General features: G+C 34.1%; 2 protein-coding genes across 12 annotated transcripts in view; one reads left to right on the top strand and one right to left on the bottom strand.

Annotated features, from left to right (window-relative positions):
• Positions 1 to 2,599, bottom strand: part of LOC126777851 (catenin delta-2) — a 76,884-nt gene extending 74,285 nt beyond the window's left edge. For both annotated transcript variants that reach the window (XM_050501087.1, XM_050501086.1), the window contains exon 1: positions 2,222 to 2,599. The gene's annotated coding sequence lies outside the window, so the exon portion shown is untranslated. The remainder of the gene's footprint in view (positions 1 to 2,221) is intronic.
• Positions 2,600 to 4,043: 1,444 nt separating this feature from the next.
• On the top strand, positions 4,044 to 22,094 carry LOC126777830 (collagen alpha-1(I) chain-like). 10 transcript variants are annotated; one of them, XM_050501024.1, is made up of 20 exons: positions 4,044 to 4,273; positions 6,662 to 6,757; positions 6,991 to 7,170; positions 8,920 to 9,050; positions 9,338 to 9,502; positions 10,469 to 10,597; positions 10,768 to 11,154; positions 11,361 to 11,484; positions 11,707 to 12,356; positions 12,436 to 12,544; positions 12,627 to 12,745; positions 13,005 to 13,164; positions 14,156 to 14,254; positions 15,978 to 16,088; positions 16,927 to 17,085; positions 17,621 to 17,735; positions 18,260 to 18,396; positions 18,777 to 18,991; positions 19,085 to 19,418; positions 19,503 to 22,094. In XM_050501024.1, the coding sequence occupies exons 2-20, from the start codon at positions 6,688 to 6,690 to the stop codon at positions 20,273 to 20,275; spliced, it is 4,167 nt and encodes a 1,388-aa protein (XP_050356981.1). In that variant the 5' UTR covers positions 4,044 to 4,273; positions 6,662 to 6,687; the 3' UTR covers positions 20,276 to 22,094. The 10 variants fall into 10 exon arrangements, with proteins under 10 accessions (XP_050356981.1, XP_050356974.1, XP_050356976.1 ...); XM_050501017.1 differs by lacking the exon at positions 4,044 to 4,273 and adding an exon at positions 4,281 to 4,924; XM_050501019.1 differs by lacking the exon at positions 4,044 to 4,273 and adding an exon at positions 4,281 to 4,924 and having other exon boundaries at positions 11,713 to 12,356.
• The last annotated feature ends 287 nt before the right edge of the window (positions 22,095 to 22,381 follow it).

Here is a 22,381-nt window from a genome sequence, read left to right on the forward strand (position 1 = left end):
CAAATCAACCTTTTATATCCGCCTGTGTATCAATTTCACTTCAAAATATTTTGTGTATATCACTCGTCAACATCATCATTTTTTTTATGTTAGAGGGGGCTAACAATCAGGTAGCTCACCTGATGGAAAGTGACTACCGCCAATGGATACCTGCAACACCCGAAGGCTTGCATGTGCGTTAAGGAATAAAATAATAATTCTGTCGTATATAGAATGTGAATTTGGTTTATACTACGCCCAACTTTCCTATTTGAAGGAATGTGTTGAATATGCTTTGAAATTCCTTCAACACACGCAAGTTTTATCACAACGATATTCCTCTTCGCAATACTCGTGATAACTTTTAACACGACTTAAGCACTTCGAAAACTTAAACTTGCACCGACTTGAACCGGCAAGTCGACAACTTTAGATTAAAATCAGCGCGTTTATCCATTGGGTCATCTCGAATTATCCGTATCGCAGTTGTTTTTTTTTTTTTAGTCAACTGTAAAATGTGTCGTTGTTGGCGAAAAAATATAAGAATATTAAGAATAAAGAAAGAATATTAGAATTTTGATCAAAGATTAAAATTTTATATAGATTATAATATTCACCAGTTCCTATTGGAACAGAATGGGGAACAAGCTCCAAGCCATCTCCTTAAGAAAAGGGATAGCCTCTGCCTAGCAATCGGATATTTATATGATTTTACATTATAAATTTACATCTTTTAATATCAATTTATTTCTAGTTCTTTTTTGTTTATAAACATTGAGAATATATGCCATTTCATAGTGTAGGAAAAGAAGTATATTTAGCTTAAAAAGGAGCTGTATACTCCCTTCTTAAATTATTGTTAAGAACACATTACTTCAACAGGAGAAAAGACCTCTGTCACTCTGTTGACCTCTGTTGACTTTTATAAAAAAATTTAATTGAATTTTAATGAGAAAAGCCCTTCTTTTATGAGAAAGAAATATATCCTCACCCAATGTCAAACTGAATTAATAAGAATTTTCTCAATGTAATATTACTCAAAATTTCAAAGTACCTCTTTGATATATTATTATAAACCAGCATTATATGTGATAAGCACAATCTGTAAGGATTGAAATAATTTTATCATTTGACTCAGTATTTCAAATCATACATTATTTTTATTACTCATTTAACTCATTGAGGGTCAGTCGACTCAACACAACAGCTAAGTAATTATTACAGCAACACCGTTTTCTGTCCCACAACAAAATATTAGTTAAAATTTCATAGAATTTTGTAAAATTAAATAAGTATGTCAAATCAATATAATAACCATTTTATCAATTTCCATTATTTTTTAAATGTGATTATTATAAATTTAAATTTTGCTGATTAAAACAAATATTATTTTTAAAAACAAATATAATATAATAAGTATGTATGTACATAATAATGTATCCATATTTCCATCCTGCCATAATTAATCACGACGAGGATGAGAATAAAAGAAAGACCAAGCAAACATAGTATGAAAAAATGTTTTTTTTGCCAGAATTATTCTCATAATAGATTTAAATATTACATTTAAGAAACATTAATTAGAAAGCAGTTAGATATCTGTCCAAATTTAAATTACTAAATTGAAATGCTTTATTTGCTTAATATATACAAAAATATTATAAGATGTTTGTCATTACTTTACAAAATATTTATACATATGTTTCGCCAAAATATTAGCAATTTTATTTTGAGTGAAATATAAGAAACATAATAAATTACATAACTGAAAATTTATTTGAAATAAACACAGCCTACTTATAATATAATAAATTATTTTCAACAAGATAAACATTAATATACTGCATATACAGACATAAGATTTAGACAAATTTAAATTTCTTTGCAAGTGTTAAAATGATAGATTGAAGTAGGTACTCTTTAGATCATTTTTTAATAAAACCGACTAAAGTAAGTTACTAAATAAATATAATTTAGTTAATGTAAGATGTATTTTTATAATAAATTGCAGAGATAAAGATATCTAGTTGTGTATATGTTAAAATATTCAATTTTTTGGGGCATTATTTTTTCAAGAACACAAATGAAACTGATAAGAACATCTTCATATATAAAGTTTAAGAGAATTTATAGACGTGCCTGTCCGATAAACTGACAAAGTCTATCTTCAGGGGTCAATACTCATGTTGAACACAATATTATCGCCAGTACAAACGTAAATACCACTGATATAAGCACTTACCGAAAATGGCTTCAAACATCCAATTCCTTTCGACTCAACACTCAACACTTAGCGCTATATTATAAACGGAACGTGAGATTTGTTTTTACGGCAATAGTTTCCCGTATGAATGCACTTTCCAACAGCTTTTACTATCACACGGCCCCTACTATACGCAAGTAGTACAAGCATGAAAAATACTTGATGACTGACGTACGTACTCTACGCACAGGGAGCGGTCGGAATGTAATCGCCGGTGTACACAAACAGTTATCAATACCTCTAATCCACTCATGTAGCATAAAACGGTCTCACTCAATTCAATCCATATATAACGATTTTAACTCAAACTACTAAAAATTTAATACACGACAACGAAGCGAAATCTATCGTTGCCCCTCCTCCCTTCACCGTGAAATAATCATAGACAATGTATTTTTTTTCTAATGCCAAATTCAATGTAAATTAAAATACAATATCTATTATTCAATATTAATAAGAAAAAGACAAGTCAAATTAATTTAAAGGTAAACCTTATACTTTCAACATGATCGCAAATTGTATCTTACTATTTGTATATATTTGCCTCAGTTTTATTTGATTATAAATTACTCTATTTTTTATTAATTCAAGTATATTTTTTCGAATGCTGTAAACAAAGTAAAAATAAATATTAATGATATTACTTAGGCAAAAATTAAATATTAATTTATATTACAATTTACTTCAACATTTTGAAATACTTGTCTATGACCAAACAAAAGAAATAATAATGTTAATAAATATATCAAGTCTAATGTTTAAATTAAATCTAATAATTAAAAATTATTTAAGGCTCAGAGAGGCAACCAAACTTCCTAAGTGGTAACTTTTGTGAACAATGGCTATCAATGTCAACTAATATTTTATTATCTATGATTTTCAAGAATGACATTTACAAATGTCATAAAACACTTAAAAACTTATAGTTAGGTACTCAAGTCGCGATATTAGTTTCTTGTTTAATTGTACGGTGATTGATTTATATTTTTATAATTTAAATACATTTATGTTGATACTACTATCTAAAAGTTATATTTTTTTATATTTTATTATAGAGGAAGCCATATTGAATTAATTACTTAGAATTTAGAAAGCATAGACAACTTCATTCGTAAAATTATTTAAATATATAAAATAATGTGTTATTCATGTATATAATATTATATAAACGGTTATTAAAAATACGTTTTATTTATCCTGTTATTTATATAAACCTGTTACTTTTGGAAAGAATTATAATTTTTTGTTTTGTCTCGGACACTCGGATACTCGATCTTGATCATTTAAAAAAAATGTAATTTATTATTTTTATCATTCATTTTAAATTACTATTGTCGTATCTAATTTCCAATATTTTTTTTTATATAATATGCCATACAATTTTATTACAATAATTTAAGCTATAAGATATTTTTTTCTTAAATTCTATAATTAAGACATTTTTAATTGATTTAATGGTTATACAAATAACTAATTATCTAATATGCAATATATAAAAATCCAAAAAACAAATTAGTGTAAACAACATAACAAAATAAATATTATTATAGAATATAATAACCCTAATAGATATTTTTTATTTAAAATAATGCCTTTCTTTTAATCTATTATATCAACCATCATCCAAAGAGGTTTTAAAAAAAAACATCGAACTTAACAATTATATTAAAAAGCTTCATTTAAAATAAAAAAATATAATTTTTGCTAAAGTTGAAAATATAAAACAAAATATATTGATTAAGAAACCTAGTTTGCTGGTACGCGTTATCGAACGAATATCTCACTATTCTCGCACTTTTGTTGTTTTTGTGTAGAAAAGGAAATTTGTGAGTGAGAAGTATCCATCCCATGTGTATTGGTGTACATATATTATGTATGTTGTGTTGTGTGTGCGTGGTGATTTGTGTTATATGCTGATAGAAAGAAATTAATAAATGAGTATATTTTAACGATGAAGTTTACGTAAATGTGAAGAATCAAGGTGTTTTGTGTTATCAAGTGATAGAAAATCCGTCAGGAGGCGGTAATCATGTACGTTTATTCGCTATTTGTGGATTCTGGATCTCGTCTCGTCGATGTACCATAAACAAAAATGTCAGCGATCCCGATTTTTTGTTTCTCGCTGCATACCCCTCGTTATACCTTAATTAGATCACACGAATGATATAAATTAATGTTAGACGCTTTCTCTAAAGGTGTCGTCTTGTCCAAACGGCGTGTTTTAAGTATTAAATCGGCCATAATAAACGTGCGTTAAGTGTGCTTCGCGCCTGTCTACACCCGATCTATCTCATTGTTTATGTATGGAGAGTAAACCTGGAATTTTTATTGCGTTTCGCGGTGAAGTTTAGTTTTAATTAAATATCTGGATATAATCGAGGTTTGTGACGGCCGGTCGTGGTGGAGGGGCCGCGGGCGCTGCGAGCGTCTTCGCGACCGCCAAGGTTCTTTAAGATCTCTATTTATAATAATCTCTCGATCGCTTGCTGCAGCATAATGACATTCTTGTAATGAAGTGCCGTTCCGTGGATTTGTGGGACATGTGCCAATTATTGCGCCCGTGACGAAAAGCGCCCGCGGAACATTTTGTATTTGTATGTATACAATTTTTTAATAGGTCTGTTTACTTATGAACATGAATGGTGATTGCTTGTTATTACTGTCACATTTTTAACAGTTCACGTAAGTTTTTGTAGTTATATTTGCCAGTACCTCTGTTCTAAAAAAGTTATTCACTTTGGAATTGAAACAAGATTGAATACTAGTAGAAAATATATGTTAAAAATATAATGTAAAATTTCAAAGCTATTTTTTATTTGAATATATATTAATTGTTTAACAACATTATTTATTTACAAAAAAAAAAAAAACTTTTGTTTCAACTAAATGTATTTTTAGAACACATATTCACTTAATATCTCTATCAAAGTACAAAACAATAATATAATATTGAAAATTAATGACAATATAATTACATTACAATTTAAAAAAAAAAAGAACAGATGTTTATAAACAATTATTGCACTCAAATCTTTTAAAAAGCCAGTGCGAAGAATCAATAGTAGAAACAAGTCAATCACCCATATGTAAAGACTTACAATTAACAAAATGAAATTTTAATTCCAATCAGTTTGTAGCTAATTTATAAAAATATGATAGTATTATATTAAAAAACTAGATTACGAGATACGAAACAACTACTACAATCCTTATACAAATTTGTTTATGCCAATGATTGTTTGTTTTGCTTTTTAATAATAATTTGATGCATTACATTATGCATATAGAGACTAAACTATAATAATTTACTGTTACCTTATAGCAGTTTTCAAGTGTTTTACAAGTGTATTCAGCATTAAAGAAAAAATATATATTGCTTTGAATTTATAAATATTTTTTTGTATATTATATTTTATAAACATTAATTTTTTTATTTTATCTGCATAAAGCTAAAATTTACTTTAACACTTAAGAATTTGACCATAAATCTTTTCATACCAAATATCAAAATCAATTCTGTAGCTTAATCGTAAAAGCATAACAGAGTACTTTTGCATTTATAACATAAGTATAAATGATTGACTTATGGTTTTGAATGGTAAAAACTACATATTAATAAAATAAATACAAGCTCTTTGGTATAATAAAATTAATATTAATTAATTACATATAGAGTGGATGATTTTATGGCTGATAATATTCCTCAAATTTAGTTTGAGGAATATTGTAATAGTAATTAAAATTAACAGTAAAAAACCAGGCGATTTTAAACGTGGTAACATATCCAAATTATAATTTTGTACAATATTTAAATGATTAATTATGAAAGTCAGTCACTACAATTTTTATATTTAAAAAAATATAATAATCATTTTTATAATACAATATATCATTTGTATATTTCTTTCATTCGTTTTAACTTATTAACTATCATATTAAAGGTGACCATTTACCGTTAAATGACACCTTCCTGAATTAGCTTTCTGGCTATTGGTAAAAACAATAATAATGTTAAAGCAATGAAAAATTTACGATGTAATTATCAAAAGTTAATATTTACATTTAATATTTTAATTAATATAAAATTCTGTAAATATATATACTCCGCTCAGCTCCAAACCCTATAAGAGACCTTTAATCAGCAGTGGGACAATTAAAGTGTCTACACAAAATACTAATAGTAACATAATGAGTTTAATGTGCTAATAGCTAATAGGCCGTAAAAGCTAAAAGTGTAATAAAAAACATAATGCAAGACCAAACTTCTATTTATCTTATGGAAACAATAACAAACCATTGACAAAAATTGAATGTTTACTTCAAATGAAAAATTCCAGGGCTCCATAAACATTAACAAGGTTGTATTGTATTTTTCGTTGTTTTTATTTGTCTGTTATTATGAGAATTTGTTTTATACAGTCAAGTTGGCGAAGGCACGTAGGGGAATGATCAAGGAGAAGGAGAAAGGCGGGGGTGCCCGCCTTAAAGACGAACCTAATGATCCTGCCGAACCTGGTATTTATTATAATTATTTGTTACTTGGAAGACTTTCTATCCAAATTTTATATAAAATTTGCTTAAAATAATTTTTTTTTTAAATATTTTTATTTGTATAAAATTATAGTTTAATCTCTAGCAAAATAACATAACATTTAAGTTGTATATAATTAATGTAATCTTAGGTGTTTGAAATAATTGTAATTAATTTAATTATAATATTAATTGCAAGATATCTTTAATTTCTTCAGGTCACGGATCTCGTCCACCTTCTGCGTCACTGCCGACTCCAGCGGCACTAAAAAAGGAACCGGACGAACCGGCTCATAGAGTTAAAATGGAACCGCACAGCCAAGGCGGTGAAGACTCCAACGCCGACCTTGGTGTCGACGGTATTAAGACTGAAATTGACGGCCTCATGGATAGCGATGGTTAGTTTGAAGCAGACAACATCATAGCTGTCGGTAACGGTTTCTGATTGTTCATATCATTTTCTTGGCTCAAGATGACCAAGAAGTTTCTTAGTGTTTTTAAATTTTTCAATGGTATATTTATCATATATAAATAGTATAATGTTGGTACTGGCACTCAATGTGACAATAATTGTTTCTGATAACGTCAAATCTAATAACACTTAGTCGAAGAGAAAAGCAGAATAGGAAAAATACAATGTTTGTATAGTGATAAAGGGTTTGGTGAAGACTTCAAAGGTCACATACGCTTAAAATACAATAAGAACGGAATGTAAAAACATCAAAACTAACTGCATTAAAGATTTCAAAAGAATAGTCATATTTAACTATACATCTATTAGCATTTACAATTAAAATTCTAATACTGGCCTAAAATTTATATGATAGGTATTTTATAGAGATTGGTTATTAAAAGTAAATATTCAAGCTTTAATAGCTAAAAGTTTGAATCCTTATCAAAATGTGTTCAATATTATACTTTTTTTGAACAAGCCACATGAAACAAATATTATTATCAAATTTAATTACAGATTACATTTTAAATGTAGGCGATATTACAATCATAATGTCGGACAGTGACAACCGATGTCTATCATTGGCTTTTGAAAAGAAAAACATAAAAAAAAAAAAATTGTATTTCAAAAATTATGTCCAAAATATAGATTTCATATGATTATTACCCATAGATAAAATAAAATATTTGTGATTTTAATTATCTATTAGATAATCACCAATAACAGATAAAACCCCAAGAGAATAATTGATAGTCGGCATTGATAACAAATGCATTAGTATTGGCACAATGCATATATATGTCAGTCTTATTATCTTAGCCTTAAGAACGTATTTATCGTATTGTAAAATAGATGCTAACCTTTGACCAAAGAAGGAGCTAACGACTTTTATAATTGCATTTCGTTTTCTTAATTTATTATTTAAATACGTACTAGAATATTGAAGTCGACATGTTTCAGTTTATATCAATGTCAACTAGATTATTATTTTATATATAGGCAATTTAAACTATACGTTTATTTAAAATATATCATTAACATAATGATACGAGAAGTTCTTTACTTGGCGGTTGAGCTTTGTGCATACCCGTTTGGATAGGTACCACCCACTCATACTGTATTTTACCGAAAACCGGCAGTATTTAGTATTGCTGTGTTTCGTTTAAAAGGGTGAGTGAGCCAGAGTCACTACAGGTAAAAAGCACATAACATCTTAGTTTCCAAGGTTGGTGGCGCATTGGCGATGGTTAATATTTTTTATATGGCCAATGTCTGGGCGGTGTTGACCGATTACCATCAGGTGGCCTATTTGTCGCCTATAGACCAACGGCGTTACGTGCTTTTCGGGGCAAGGGTGAGCAAACTCAGACACAGGCTGCCTGCAACTAAGAATATATTCAGAATAGAAAGAACACTAACATTCGTTGGCCCAATCTCGACCTTGAGATTAGCGGCCATATAAATTGGTCATTAGACCAACGAGGTTGTCATGGACTATATTATGTCAATATAAACTTCTTAACAAAGTACAATCACTATTTAAATACCCAGTATCAAGAAAAATAATAGGATTAAATTCAATTCGATTGTAAAAGGCCATAAATAGACATATTTTGTTTGAAATTAAAACTAAGCATCTGTCTATGTTATATGTTGTAATTGTTTTATTATTAAATAGTTCATTTATTTAAAGGTGACCCCACCAAGTCTCCACAATGTGAACTTGGCGGCCCTGGATCACTTAAGTCAGAACGACTCTCATCCGACTCCAATGACATTATTGATCCACAAACTGGCCTCCGAGGATCGGCTGGAAATTTGCAGGTAAACAAACGAATTCTTCCGGATTTATATATATCTTTTTATATACGACAAAAAAATTATTTACTTTTTAAAATATGAAATAGCTTCACTATAAACGTTAAGATTGTTTAGTACTTTAAAACGAAATGCGTGGTGTTAACTCAGACCAAACTTATATATAGATATTTCTATTACACAATAAACTTAAATAACTTTTAAAACTAATAATTGAACAAAACTATCAATAGCAAGCCAGCCAATACCCGTACATTATAATCAGTGCTTTAATTTCCTTTATTTTTTATTAGGATGGCAATCAGAACTGTCGCAATCCAAATGGCCCGGAGAACATGGGTTCATGTCGCATGGGCAATACGGGCCCTATGGGGCCTGGAGTGTCGATGGGACCCATGTCGAGCGAGGCGCAGTCATTGCCTTCCAATGTCATCAGCAAACAGTCTGGGAGTATGGAGGTAACATTAAGAAAATATATATCATATTCATTCGAAATATGATAATTTTTTTTTAATATAAACAATAAAAATAAGCTGCATAAGTGATCATTCTTAAAATGAAAAAAAAGTAAAGATGGTTTTTATAGTAAGTAAAATAAAACAGTAATAAATATATGATTACATTGTTATTTCTGTTTCTGTCAGTTGCACCATCTAGCCTTCTTCAAATAAATATTAACCAGTTTGTCCCGAAAAAAAAAACTATAATCATTTAAATCTTTTTTGAATGGACAATATTTTTATTTATAAAGATATTTCGCTTATATTTTTTGGCTGTATAAGATGAGATGCACGTCATATGATCGAAGTGAAGCAATAAACACATGTTTCAATTGTTTTGTTTGTAAATGCAATGACACGTAATTGCGTAGGCAACGCATAGTCCTTACGATTTCTCTCATCGAAATCTTTGTTGAATTCTTGTATTTACTTTGTTGCGTTCGAGTGTGATGGACCCGCTAAACAGTATTAAAGAGGTTATATATGTATAAATATTTGTAAATAACAATTAAAAATAAAACATCATTATGGTATTGGCTTCCATTTAACATGATAAATGTAACCTAATTTAACCTTATTATTATGATAAATTTAAAAATATTGTTAAATATCAATTTTATATAATAAATATATTTATTTTTATATATGTCATTTATAATAACAAATAATACAAGTATTTGTGTATTTTATATTTACATAGTAAAAATTGCGATCGGAATTCTATTTTCAAATTATTTATTACTTTATCTACTAGCCTGTTTTATCAATTAATGTAAAACCATGACGGCAGTACAGTTGAAATTGAAAAATTTAATTTGAAACTAATTTAAATATGACGCATAAAAGTCTTCATGGTCGTTTAATAGTATTATTATTAAAGTTTAAAAAAGTACGATTCAAATAGTTCTTTTCGTATCCTCCCAGCAGCAGAGTCAAATCTTCGTTTTCTCAACGCTACTCGCAAACAAAGGAGCCGAGGCTGTAATTTCAGGACAGCATCATTCCATCATTGCCTACCACTGCGCTCAACCTGGCACTAAAAAGTATCTCGAGGTATGTAAAGTGAAATATCTTTGATAATAATAAGTATTTTTAAATCTATAAAACTTTGTAAATATAATGAATTTGTTTTCATTCATTCTTATTTGTAAGTTGAATCTGGCTAAACATAAATATTTTTTAAATGCATATAGTTTTAAAACAATACAATGTTTTTATTCTAGAAACATCCACTAAAAATGGGCCAATTTAATAAACAAAATCCAGCACAATGGCTCAATAATCTTGCTATGGCTAAAAATCGTGGCGGTATGCGTGGAGGTCCGAATATGATGGGTGGACCAAATCAAATGGGCCACATGATGGGCGGTCCCATGGGCCCAAACATGGGCCCTATGGGGCATGGTGGAATGGGCCACATGGGACCCAACATGATGGGCCCGAACCGTATGGGTGGGCCTGGCAATCAAATGATGATGATGAAAGGAGGGCCTGGACAAATGGGGCAGATGGGTCCGGGCATGGGTCCGATGGATGGGTTTCCAGGGGGCACCCCGTCCTGTGGTGTCATGGACGGCCTCGGTGCTGATGGTGAAATGCCCTGGGACACCGTGAGTATTTATCTGCAATATTCATACCATTATTTAATTTGTATAATAATGACAAATTATAGTATTTAAAATAAAATTTCTTTATTTTAAAATCTAATGAGCTTACTTTAGTAAAGTAAAAAAATTAATATTTTTCTATTGAATAAAAATAAAACAAAACCAAATATGTAGTTGAATGTAAACTTAACTTGTTTATTTTATTGCAGAAAAACGCCTCCGTAATGTCGAATGGCATGGCTAACGGTCCTTCACAAATGCCTCCCTGCTCTGAATCAGGCGGTGATAACAACTCTGGAGATAATAATCTTTCTTGCCAGCCTGGTCCAAAAGGTGAATATCAGCATGTGCTATATAAATTAAACATATGTTTTAGATACATATAGTACGAAAATAAGTATAATACATTTTATTTTATGGATACATCTTATTAAAAAATGTAATGTCGTATTGTTGATTTTTTTGACCTTGTATATTTCAAAAATACGTGAACAAGATGTCAACTGAATCGTACGCAATCAATGTTGGTGTTAAAGAATGTTTTTCCATGTTCAGCTCTAGTTTCGTCCGCAGGCGTTAAGATACCTGACGAGAATCTGACGCCGCAGCAGCGAGCACACCGTGAGGAACAACTCGCGACCATACGCAAGATGCAACAAATTCTATTCCCAGAGAGTGGAAGCAACCCCAATCAGCCAAACGATGGCTCACAACCACCCTCTGATATTAATCCTCCGAACTCAACTGCAAATATGAATATGTCTTTTCCTCCAATGTCTGCGCATGGACCAATGGGATCTGGACCTAATGGACCTATGGTATCTATGCAGAGTAGCATGAGTAGTGGACCTAATTGTACAATGTCTGGACCCATGGGCCCAAACGGGCCAATGGGTCCTGGGCCTATGGGACCAGGTGGTCCGATGGGTCCCAATGGACCTATGGGAGGTCCTATGGGTAATATGGGTGGACCTGGAATGGGAATGGGTGGTCATGGATCTATGGGACCTAATGGCATGATGGGTCCAAATGGTCCAATGATGGGCGGAATGGGGCCTAATGGACCGATGGGACCAAATGGTCCAATGGGGCCGATGGGGCCATGTGGAATGAAAGGCATCAGAGGTGCCTGCGGCGGACCAGATATGAAGTCTGGAATGTGTACAGACATGCATATGGGTAGGGGATGCGGTGGGCCTATGGGTGTAAGTATTTTTGACTTTATTTTCAAATTGCAAAACACGGAAATACAAACAACTATATAAATATGTAATTTTCTTGCAGCGTATGCCAAATCCTATGGGTGGTATGGGCGGGCCTAAACCTTGTATGATGGGTGGGCCACACATGGGGCCCAGGATGATGCCAGGGCCAAATCTGAATAGTATGAATGGTAAATTGCAATTTTATTAATATAAAAAATATGTTTGGTGAAAAATTCCATGTAAATAACATCCTTTTTATCCTTGTTACAGGAGGTATAATGATGGAAGGTGGTATGATGGGAGGCATGGTCTCGCATGGAGACTGCGGACCCGACCACCACATGTCCGTCAACGGACCCATGTGTGACGAATATGGACGCGGCAGAAATGTGAGTGCTGGCATACGATAGTATGTTTATAAAATAAATCTAATTACTAAATAACATTTTACAATGTCGAAGGAGCTCTGTTTTCTGAAATTCATTTGTATGTCTTATATTTAATTTATATAATTTCATATACAAGTGATAAAACTATAGCTTAACATCAAATTTACACAATAGTATTAATAGACCGAATTTAACGTATTGTCATAAGTGTGCGTATAGTTTAAAGTGAGATACAAATGGAGTAACGTGTTGTAAGCAGATGGGCCCGGGCGACCCCGGCGGGCTGGGTCCGGGGCTGGCGGGGCTGGGCGCGGGGCACAAGGCGGCGCGCAGTCCCAAGTCCCCGCCCGGAGACATCGACTGGCAGAAGCTGCACCATCAGTTCTTCGACGACAACAAGAACATGGACAACGAACTCGGTGAGGGTTCATGTAACATCTTATGTCATAAATAAGGAGATAAGAGAACTAGTGGTAGTCAAACTACTACCCTCATTGTTTATGCGTTGGCAATTATGAAAGATCTATTTTGCACATAAATTTTGGAATATATTTTGCAAATATATTCCAAAACTAACATTAACAATTGGAAGCAAGTATTTGTCCAATGAGTGTCAAGACATTACGAAGATAACCATCAGTTTCTGAAACGCTGATCAAAGTCAGATTTACGAATATGACAAAAACTGTCATCGGTCACCCATTGCGTCATCGGTTTATCGATCAATGACGATTCAGATTAAAAGTAAATTATTTAATACGACTTTGATGAATGTATTTGAAACTGACGGTGGAACCTTCTTAAATCTTTCAGGTTTTTCATATGTTATATTACCTGCTCGGTCGGTAAAGAAGAAGAGGCATTGATAGTCTTTCATTTCTTTTAGAAGCCTCTGTCTTTTAGTATGTGTGGGTCAAATGTATAACTGGATGTTATATCGATTGAGCTGATATAAACTGAGATATATATATATATATATATATATATAGAGCTATGTGCAAGCTCGTCTGGGTAGGTACCACCTACTCATCAGATATTCTACCGCAAAACAGCAGTACTTGGTATTGTTGTGTTCCGGTTTGAAGGGTGAGTGAGCCAGTGTAATTACAGGCACAAGGGACATAAAATCTTAGTTCCCAAGGTTGGTGGCGCATTGGCTATAAGCGATGGTTGACATTTCTTACAATGCCAATGTCTAAGGGCATTTGGTGACCACTTACCATCAGGTGGCCCATATGGTCGTCCACCTTCCTATTCTATAAAAAAAAAAAAACTGTATTCTAATATAGTGTTATTTTTATATTTATATATATATATATTTAATTTAATATTGTAAAATTATGTTTTAAGCTTTTAAGCACAAGTTGGTAGTTTTTTTTTATATTAACTTAATATTTTTATCTCATACAGGTACCCAAGTTAAATCTCCGTGTTCAGAGCGCGGTGGATGTCTGCCGCCTCCGCCATACGGCGCTTCACCTTTACATCGCTCCGCCTCTGTGCCTATCGGTACGCTAACAATTCAGACCCAAGAAATTGATTCTCAAATATAATGCCACAATTATTTTTTCTACAGATTTTATTATTAATTTTTTATTTAGTACTCTTTAATTATATTTATATTGTTTATCTAATAGCTCCAGTTTAATATATATATATATATATATATATAGGCCTCTGCATCTTTGACAGATGATTTAAGCGGCATGGCGAAGGCACTTGCGTTCATGACTGAAAATAAATTAATATATAATGTTATAAATAATTTCATACATGTCATATATATATATGAGTTTTATATGTTTTTATAATGATAATAGTCTATAGTCTATTTCAATCGATGGAGGAGAAAAAGCTAATAAATAAATTTGAACTTGAATTGACATGATTTAGAGTTTAACTAGGGAAAAGTTGTTAAAAATGAATAAATTATTCATTTATTATTTACACATATAACAAATACTTGTATATTATCTGTTAACTAACATTTTTAATTAATTGGGTAATACATTTTGGGCCGGTTGGCGTGGTCGGTGGATACTTGCCTTTTCACGCCGAAGGTTGTGGGTTCGATTCCCACCCAGGACAGACATTTGTGTGCTTGAACATGTCCGTTTGTCCTGAGTCTGGGTGTAATTTTCTATATAAGTATGTAGTTACAAATGAAAAGTACTATATGTAGTATATCAGTTGTCTGGTTTCCATAGCACAAGCTTTGTACAAGCTGGTGGTACTGGTGGTGCTGTATACTGGTGGTAGGGCTTTGTGCAAGCTCGTCTGGGTAGGTACCACCCACTCATCAGATATTCTACCGCAAAACAGCAATACTTGATATTGTTGTGTTCCGGTTTGAAGGGTGAGTGAGCCAGTGTAATTACAGGCACAAGGGACATAAAATCTTAGTTCCCAAGGTTGGTGGCGCATTGGATACGTAAGCGATGGTTGACATTTCTTACAATGCCAATGTCTAAGAGCGTTGGTGACCACTTACCATCAGGTGGCCCATATGCTCGTCCGCCTTCCTATTCTAAAAAAAAAAAAAAAAAAAAAGCTTAATTTGAGATCAGATGGCCGTGTGTGAAAAATGTCCGAGGATATTATTATTATTTTAACATATTAGTAAAATATACAATTCTAATATAGGTATGTCTTGAATCATATGTACTCTTTCACTCATTTGAATATAGTCCATTCAAGTGTGTAGTATTTATTTAAAGTTTATTTAGATTATATCAAAAATAATATTATGGCCAAAAGCTGCTGGTATAGATACGATCCATAGAGATATGTAACATATATCCCGATTTTATTGAGTTATGTACAAAACAAACAAACAGAGATATTCTCCAAAGTAGTTTATATATACTGGTGGTAGAGCTATGTGCAAGCTCGTCTGGGGAGGTACCACCCACTCATCAGATATTCTACCGCAAAACAGCAGTGCTTGGTATTGTTGTGTTCCGGTTTGAAGGGTGAGTGAGCCAGTGTAATTACAGGCACAAGGGACATAACATCTTAGTTCCCAAGGTTGGTGGCGCATTGGTGATGAAAGCGATGGTTAACATTTCTTACAAAGCCAATGTTTCTGGGCGTTGGTGACCACTTACCATCAGGTGGCCCATATGCTCGTCCGCCTTCCTATTCTATATATATATTTAATTAGATGCAAATCCATGACGTCACAAATGTGAATACGTGCACGTGTTTGATAACCGATATTAACGTCCGACAGCCACGCAGTCCCCGTCGCAGGGCGCGGTGATGCCGATGTCGGCCGAGGCGTCGCGCGCCGGCTCCGCGCTCTCCAGCCCCGCGCACTGCAAGCAGAAATCCGACGCGCCAGGTCAGTACTCGCCACACACGCGCACGCAGCACTGTCGCACTCGTGCGTCACCACACACACACACACACACACACGCGTCACGGCCTGAAATCGATTAAATACAAAGTCAGTATTAAATGTGTTCGATTCGGGTTAAATAACAAGTATGTAATTAGAGTTTAACTTAGTATAGTCCGTAAAGACGTACTTTCCTAATAACTTCTATATATATATATATATATATTATTAGAATATATAAAAAAACACTAATGTCAAATAAATAAGTATTTTCACATTGTAAACATTACTTATTTATGTATCTATTTCAATTTACCGTTTTGTAGAGGATGTCATACCAAAACAATATAGAATATTGACACAATCAAACTCAGGTAACAGTTATCTAAAAATAATAAACTATATAATAAAACTTAACTAAAATCTTCGTTAGCAAGTCAAAACCACAAACACAAAATACCACACGCACAGCACACATTTACATTAAAAAGTAGAAGCCATAGAAGTAGAAATGCATGTTGTTATTTTATCTGTGTTAGACATTTTCCCAACCACAATATTTCTTTGAAGCATTTTATTTTTTATTATTGATCATTGAGTTTGGTTTTAAGTGCATTTGATTTAATTTTTTTTTTTCTGTAGTTGTAATGCGTATTTTTTGTTTTCCCCTTCCCCGCAAAACGCTTGACCGCTTGAAATCCCAACGTGTGATGAAATAACAACGTCAAATCGTTAAACAATATCGAAACACTGATACGCGATACTGGACCAAAACACTACACGACACATGACATGTTATTGGCCTCGAACGAAACGTTGGACAAATATTGGCCATATAAAGAGATATTAGAGAAATTGGACGATGGCGTTTTCGTCCGTACCCTCCAATGTTTGGCGGCGCAGCAACAGAAGAACCAACAGGGCGGATCGCATTCGAAGGAACCGAGTTTGATGCCCGTGCCATCTCCGCAACAAATATCATATCTCAACCAGTTTGAAGGTAACTAGATTAAAATGCCGTTGAAGAAAATAATTGAAAAAAAAAAGAATATAAAAAAGGTGTGCTGGAAAAAAATATTTAAATTATTTTCGTTCACGGCTAAAAGTTTGTGCTATGTGAAGACGCTTTTTTTGTGTTATGTTGATTTAAACACATGAAAAGGTGGCCAAAAAAATTTGTACAACTCTTACGAAAATTAATATTAATTATTAGTAGATACTATTAAACTTGGCCATCTTTTATATCATCAATGCAATATCGACCTTTGGTCCATTGCTCGAAAGGTCAATATTACAATTATTCATGTTTTTTTTTTTTTTTTTTAACTTTATAATTTGCAATGTGTGTTTCATTTTGGTGGTGGTTGGTGAAAATGTGCTAACATACTTTCATACTCTATGGCTAATTTGTTCTCTTTCTGGATGTACACCTCTATTGATAAAAAAATATAAATTCACATGTGTTCATTCAGATTACCCATGTATATGTAAATATACATCTATTTTGGTACAGTACATTCATTCTTTGCGTACAGGTCAAGAGTTAACGATACAGAAACAGCCTAACACCTCGTTGAAGGATAACGGACCGCCGTCAAACAGTGGCGGGCAAACGCCACAGTCCAATTCGAATCAAAAATCACCTGCTGGGTAAATATAATATTAAAGGTTTCATATAAATACTTTGATATATTGATCTTTAATTATAAATCGAAGTTCATGTGTTATAAATTGATGTAAATGAATGTTATATATATATATATATATATATATGTATATATGTATATAAAATTAGATATATCATAAGGTTGATTAAATATAAGTCCAGATCGTACAGTAAAAGCATTATTATTCACACACTGACGGCTGTTAGACACTTGCAGACGTCACTCGAATCGTAGAGAAACTTATTAAATCAAAATAATTATTTTCTGATCACTTATTAATATTGATGGTGAACTTGATGTAATATTTATGAATGCCACAGACGCATACAGAATACAAAAGGTAAAACATTTTTGTTGAGAAGCCTGCGCTTGTCTGTTTCTGAACGGAGCGCTAACCGCGCGGGTTAGGATACGTGCATAGTATAATATGCATAGCTTGGTACGTACGCACACACGTATACACGTGTCTGGAGATATGAATCGACCCTAATACGTAAACGTAACCAGCATGATGCCGGGCACGCCGGAGCCGCACTCGTCCCTGTCCGAGCAGCGAGCGGGACGGTTCTCTATGGAACAGAGCCCCGGCTTCAACAACCCGCAGACGCCCACATCAGCCGCCTCGAGTACCAAGTGCGGCCAGGGTCAGTTAATATTCTACGTTACATTAATGATAAGAAGCATGATATTGAATATGATTTTATTGTAGAAACGAAAGTATTAGTTTATTTATATTATAATAAAATGGAGCTGATAACGAATCTTGAGAATACGTACCTATTCGTAGAATTTTAGTGGGATATGTAAATTTTATTGTGTGTAGTTAATATATTAAATGAGTTAATTTAGTTTCATGACGCTTATTCTCGGTGAAATCTATATTCAGCACTGATGGTAGCTTTACATTTTATTTAATGCTGTAATGTTAACTGATGACTCTGAAATGTATTTTGATTTTGAATCTTCAGAACATACACAATTATTTCTAAGTTATATATTTTAATTTAAGATTTTAAAATTACAGACGAAAAATCCCGGCCAAGTCCATCATCGAACCGATCGAGTCAAGATAGCGCGTCAAAAACACCTCAGCGAGAGGGTCGCGAGGGTCGCGAAGGTCCTTCACTCAGCCAGGGCCCCTACGCACCGTCTTCCACCGCGAAGAGTAGCTGCAGTGTTGTCTCCACTCCTTCACACTCTGACGACACAATGGCATCGAACACGGAGGTATTGTATGAAGTAATACTTTTTTCTTCCAAAATAAGGGGTTATAAGACCTTGAATAAAGTTACAGGAATATAATTGAAGTTAATAAATTGAATGTTTTTCCAGACGACGTTGTCGGGTGGTCCAAATAGTACAAGTTTACCGGGTCCGTTCCCCGGTCCATGCAGTATGAACAGGCCAGACAACATTCCCATCAATCCGAACCAGGGCCCGAACGGCCCCATGGGTACTTCCACGTCATCCTTCGATCCAATCTCGTCGCTTGCACAGATGTCGCAACAGCTAACAAATACAGTGGGCGGTGGGGGGCCAGGACCTGGTGGACCCATGGGGCCGAATGGTAGTGGAATGGGGCCTTTCGGTTCAGGACCACATCACATGCAACATCATCATTCTATGCATCCGCATGGGCATCCTCACATGATGATGAACGATTTAGGTATGTTTTTGTTATTTTTCACAGCAGCAGCATCTGTAACATTAAAATTTATGATGAATTCTAATTGAACCGTGTTTTACGCAGGTTGTCATATGGATAATATGGGAGGTCCGGGAATGGGTGGACCAATGGAAGGAATGATGAGTGGTGGCGACTTTCCACCGGATATGAATCTGAGTCCGAAAATGGGTGGAGGGCCCATGGGTGGGCCGATGGGTCCGATGGGACCTGACGCATCCATGATGGGACCGCGAATGGGTGGTGCTGGAAAAATGCCCCCTTTCAATGGCGCGAACGTTCAAGTAAAAGCAAGCGCGCCTAACACGATACAGTATTTACCGACGAGGCCACAAATGCCATGCAATACGGGACCCAGAGGACCACCTAGCCTGGACTTCCTACAGCGAGTCACGAACCCCATGCAGATGGATAGCAGTAAAGGTGTACAGTATTTCCCCGGTGCGAGAGGAATGGATATGGAGGGTGGTATGCGAGGCGTGATGCGAGCGCCGGGGATGCTTCGTATGCCGCACTACCCGGCGGGATTCAACTCGCCACCGAAAATGGCGGGTGACCCGTTCGGCGGACCCGGCCCCAACCCGATGTGCGGACCCAACTTCCGCGGCGTGAAGGGCGGCATGGGCCCCGGCAACGTGCGAATGGGCGCCGCACAGCCGCTGCCGCCGTCGATGGGCGGCCCAGGACCCGGGTTCAAGGGGCAGGGCTTCGCGGTCCCGTCCACGGCGGACCCCAATTACGCGGCGCAGTTTCACAACTTCCAGCAGCAGCTGTACGCGACAGGCAGCCGCGGCGCCCAGCCGCACCAGGGCTACCCCCCCTACCAGCCGTCCAAGTGATGACCGGCCGCGTCGCCCCGCTGCGTGCGGCCCGCCCGATGCTGATCGCCCCCGACTCCCCGGCGGCGACTTCGCGAACGTACTTAAATGTATTCATAATACGTCAGTGAAACGAGAGATCAAATTATTTCGTTAGTGTCCTTAGTTAGTCCGTGTATTATTGTGAGATTTTTTCGATACCGGGAGATCGAGTTTCGTGTACTAATTTCGTTAGCTCTAATAGCATACTGATTTCGCTTTAGTTCGACGATCTAGGTTTCTTGACTGAGTACGAGTTTTATTTTAGCGAATGCGGAAGTTTGTACAAATTGTACAAATTTAGATGTGTTAACGTGTAGTCTACATAATTTAAAGTACAGTTTAGGCATATTTTTGCATATGGCAATAATATAGTTTTATATATTTTTTTTTTATAAACAGACATGCCAGAATTTCAGTGTATTGGTTCCTTTACTTAGCTATTTTTTTATATATGATTCCTATGCACACAGATATCTAGTCAATTTTGAAATTAATGCCTGACCTTGTGTTAAAGTGTATGTGTAACCGTCGAGTCCACAGCTTTGTCACCTTGAATTACACGGAAGTACATAATTGTTATGTTACAATATTTTTGTCCATCTTATCTTAGGTTTAGATTTTCGTTGTAGGGAAATTGGTTTAATTTAATTATTTTGGCTGAGTGGCCAGTATAGCACCTGGAAGTTAATATACTAGTTTATTGTTTTAATGAATATTTAATTCGTTTTGATCTGATAGCAATGTTTTTCTGTCTTCCATATCTATTAACTCAAGCGTAATATTCTTTTATTTAATTACGTTCACGTAAGAGAGGTTACAAGTAATTTGTTTTCTTGTTAAAAAATAAACAAGTTCGAATTAGCCTTACTTTTTATCAAAGTACTTAAATTCTGATGCCATATTATTTGCCACATGAATTTTTTTCGTGATATTTTAAACTGTCTTATTTATTTTATTATTTCATCGAACAATGCCAATATAATTTGTAATGCTACACCTTATAGTACATAGGGCATGTAATAATGCTAGGCTAGTTAGCACATTGTGGATGTCACAGTGGCCTTTTGTAATGCCTTTTTTTACGAAGCGATGAACCCCGAGCACACGCGCATAGTTTGCTCACAAAATCTGAAATCCTTATGAGATTAAATATTAAATACACAATATAAACAAGCAACGACACTCGACGCACCGTTTTTCCTTATCGGGAATATAAGCCTAACTTGTGAATATGTTTATTTTACATGTAGAACAGTAAAAGTAGCACAAAATATCTATTTATAGTTGGGTGACGTTGCATGTTAATATTGTTTCTACCTTAAGAAAAGGGCGTGGCAATCTTGCGAGAGTAAAGCACAACAGTCCAGTAAGAAACACCCGCTAGAATTTAGATAGTCTTAATTTAATTGTAATTATAATGTAAGGTAAAGAATGGTTCTTGTTTTAGGATTAAGTGAAGAGCAATGATATAAAATAGTTTGTGTAATATTAAAATAAATTAAGAGAAGAAATTAAGATGCAAACTATTGGTTGTGATTCTGACACAATTTGTTAAGTTGTTCGTAGATTTGTCACAGATTATTGTGGATTGTGGAAACTTAACTTACTTCATGATAAGGCCCTTTTATTTTTTGTTTTTTTTTTGACATTTTTTACTTGTCGTTCTCGTTTGTACATCGCTAACAATAATTGTACAGAGTACTTTTGGACTTAATTTAAGGCGATAAATGTATTTATTTTATAACTCGTGATGTAAGAATTTATTCTTAATTATTATTAAAAAAAAATATAATATGCTTGTAAACTCATGTTTTATTTAACAAATAGCCACATATTTTTTTTCATATTATACTTATAAAGGATTGATTATTTCTTTATGATACAAATCCACTCATCAGATATTCTACCGCAAAACAGCAGTACTTTTTATTGTTGTGTTCCGGTTTGAAGGGTGAGTGAGCCAGTGTAATTACAGGCACAAGGGACATAATATCTTAGTTCCCAAGGTTGGTGGCGCATTGGTGATGTAAGCGATGGTTAACATTTCTTACAATGCCAATGTCTATGGGCGTTGGTGACTATTTA

Source organism: Nymphalis io, chromosome 24 (genome assembly GCF_905147045.1).
Source record: "Nymphalis io chromosome 24, ilAglIoxx1.1, whole genome shotgun sequence".
Taxonomy (NCBI): domain Eukaryota; kingdom Metazoa; phylum Arthropoda; class Insecta; order Lepidoptera; family Nymphalidae; genus Nymphalis; species Nymphalis io.

Coding starts and splice junctions, on each gene's coding strand:
- LOC126777830 (XM_050501017.1), top strand. CDS start 4,882: ATGGTGATTGCTTGTTATTACTGTCACATTTTTAACAGTTCAC. Junction 9,503..10,468: donor AACAGTCTGGGAGTATGGAG/GTAACATTAAGA, acceptor GTATCCTCCCAG/CAGCAGAGTCAAATCTTCGT. Junction 14,255..15,977: donor CTCCGCCTCTGTGCCTATCG/GTACGCTAACAA, acceptor AACGTCCGACAG/CCACGCAGTCCCCGTCGCAG.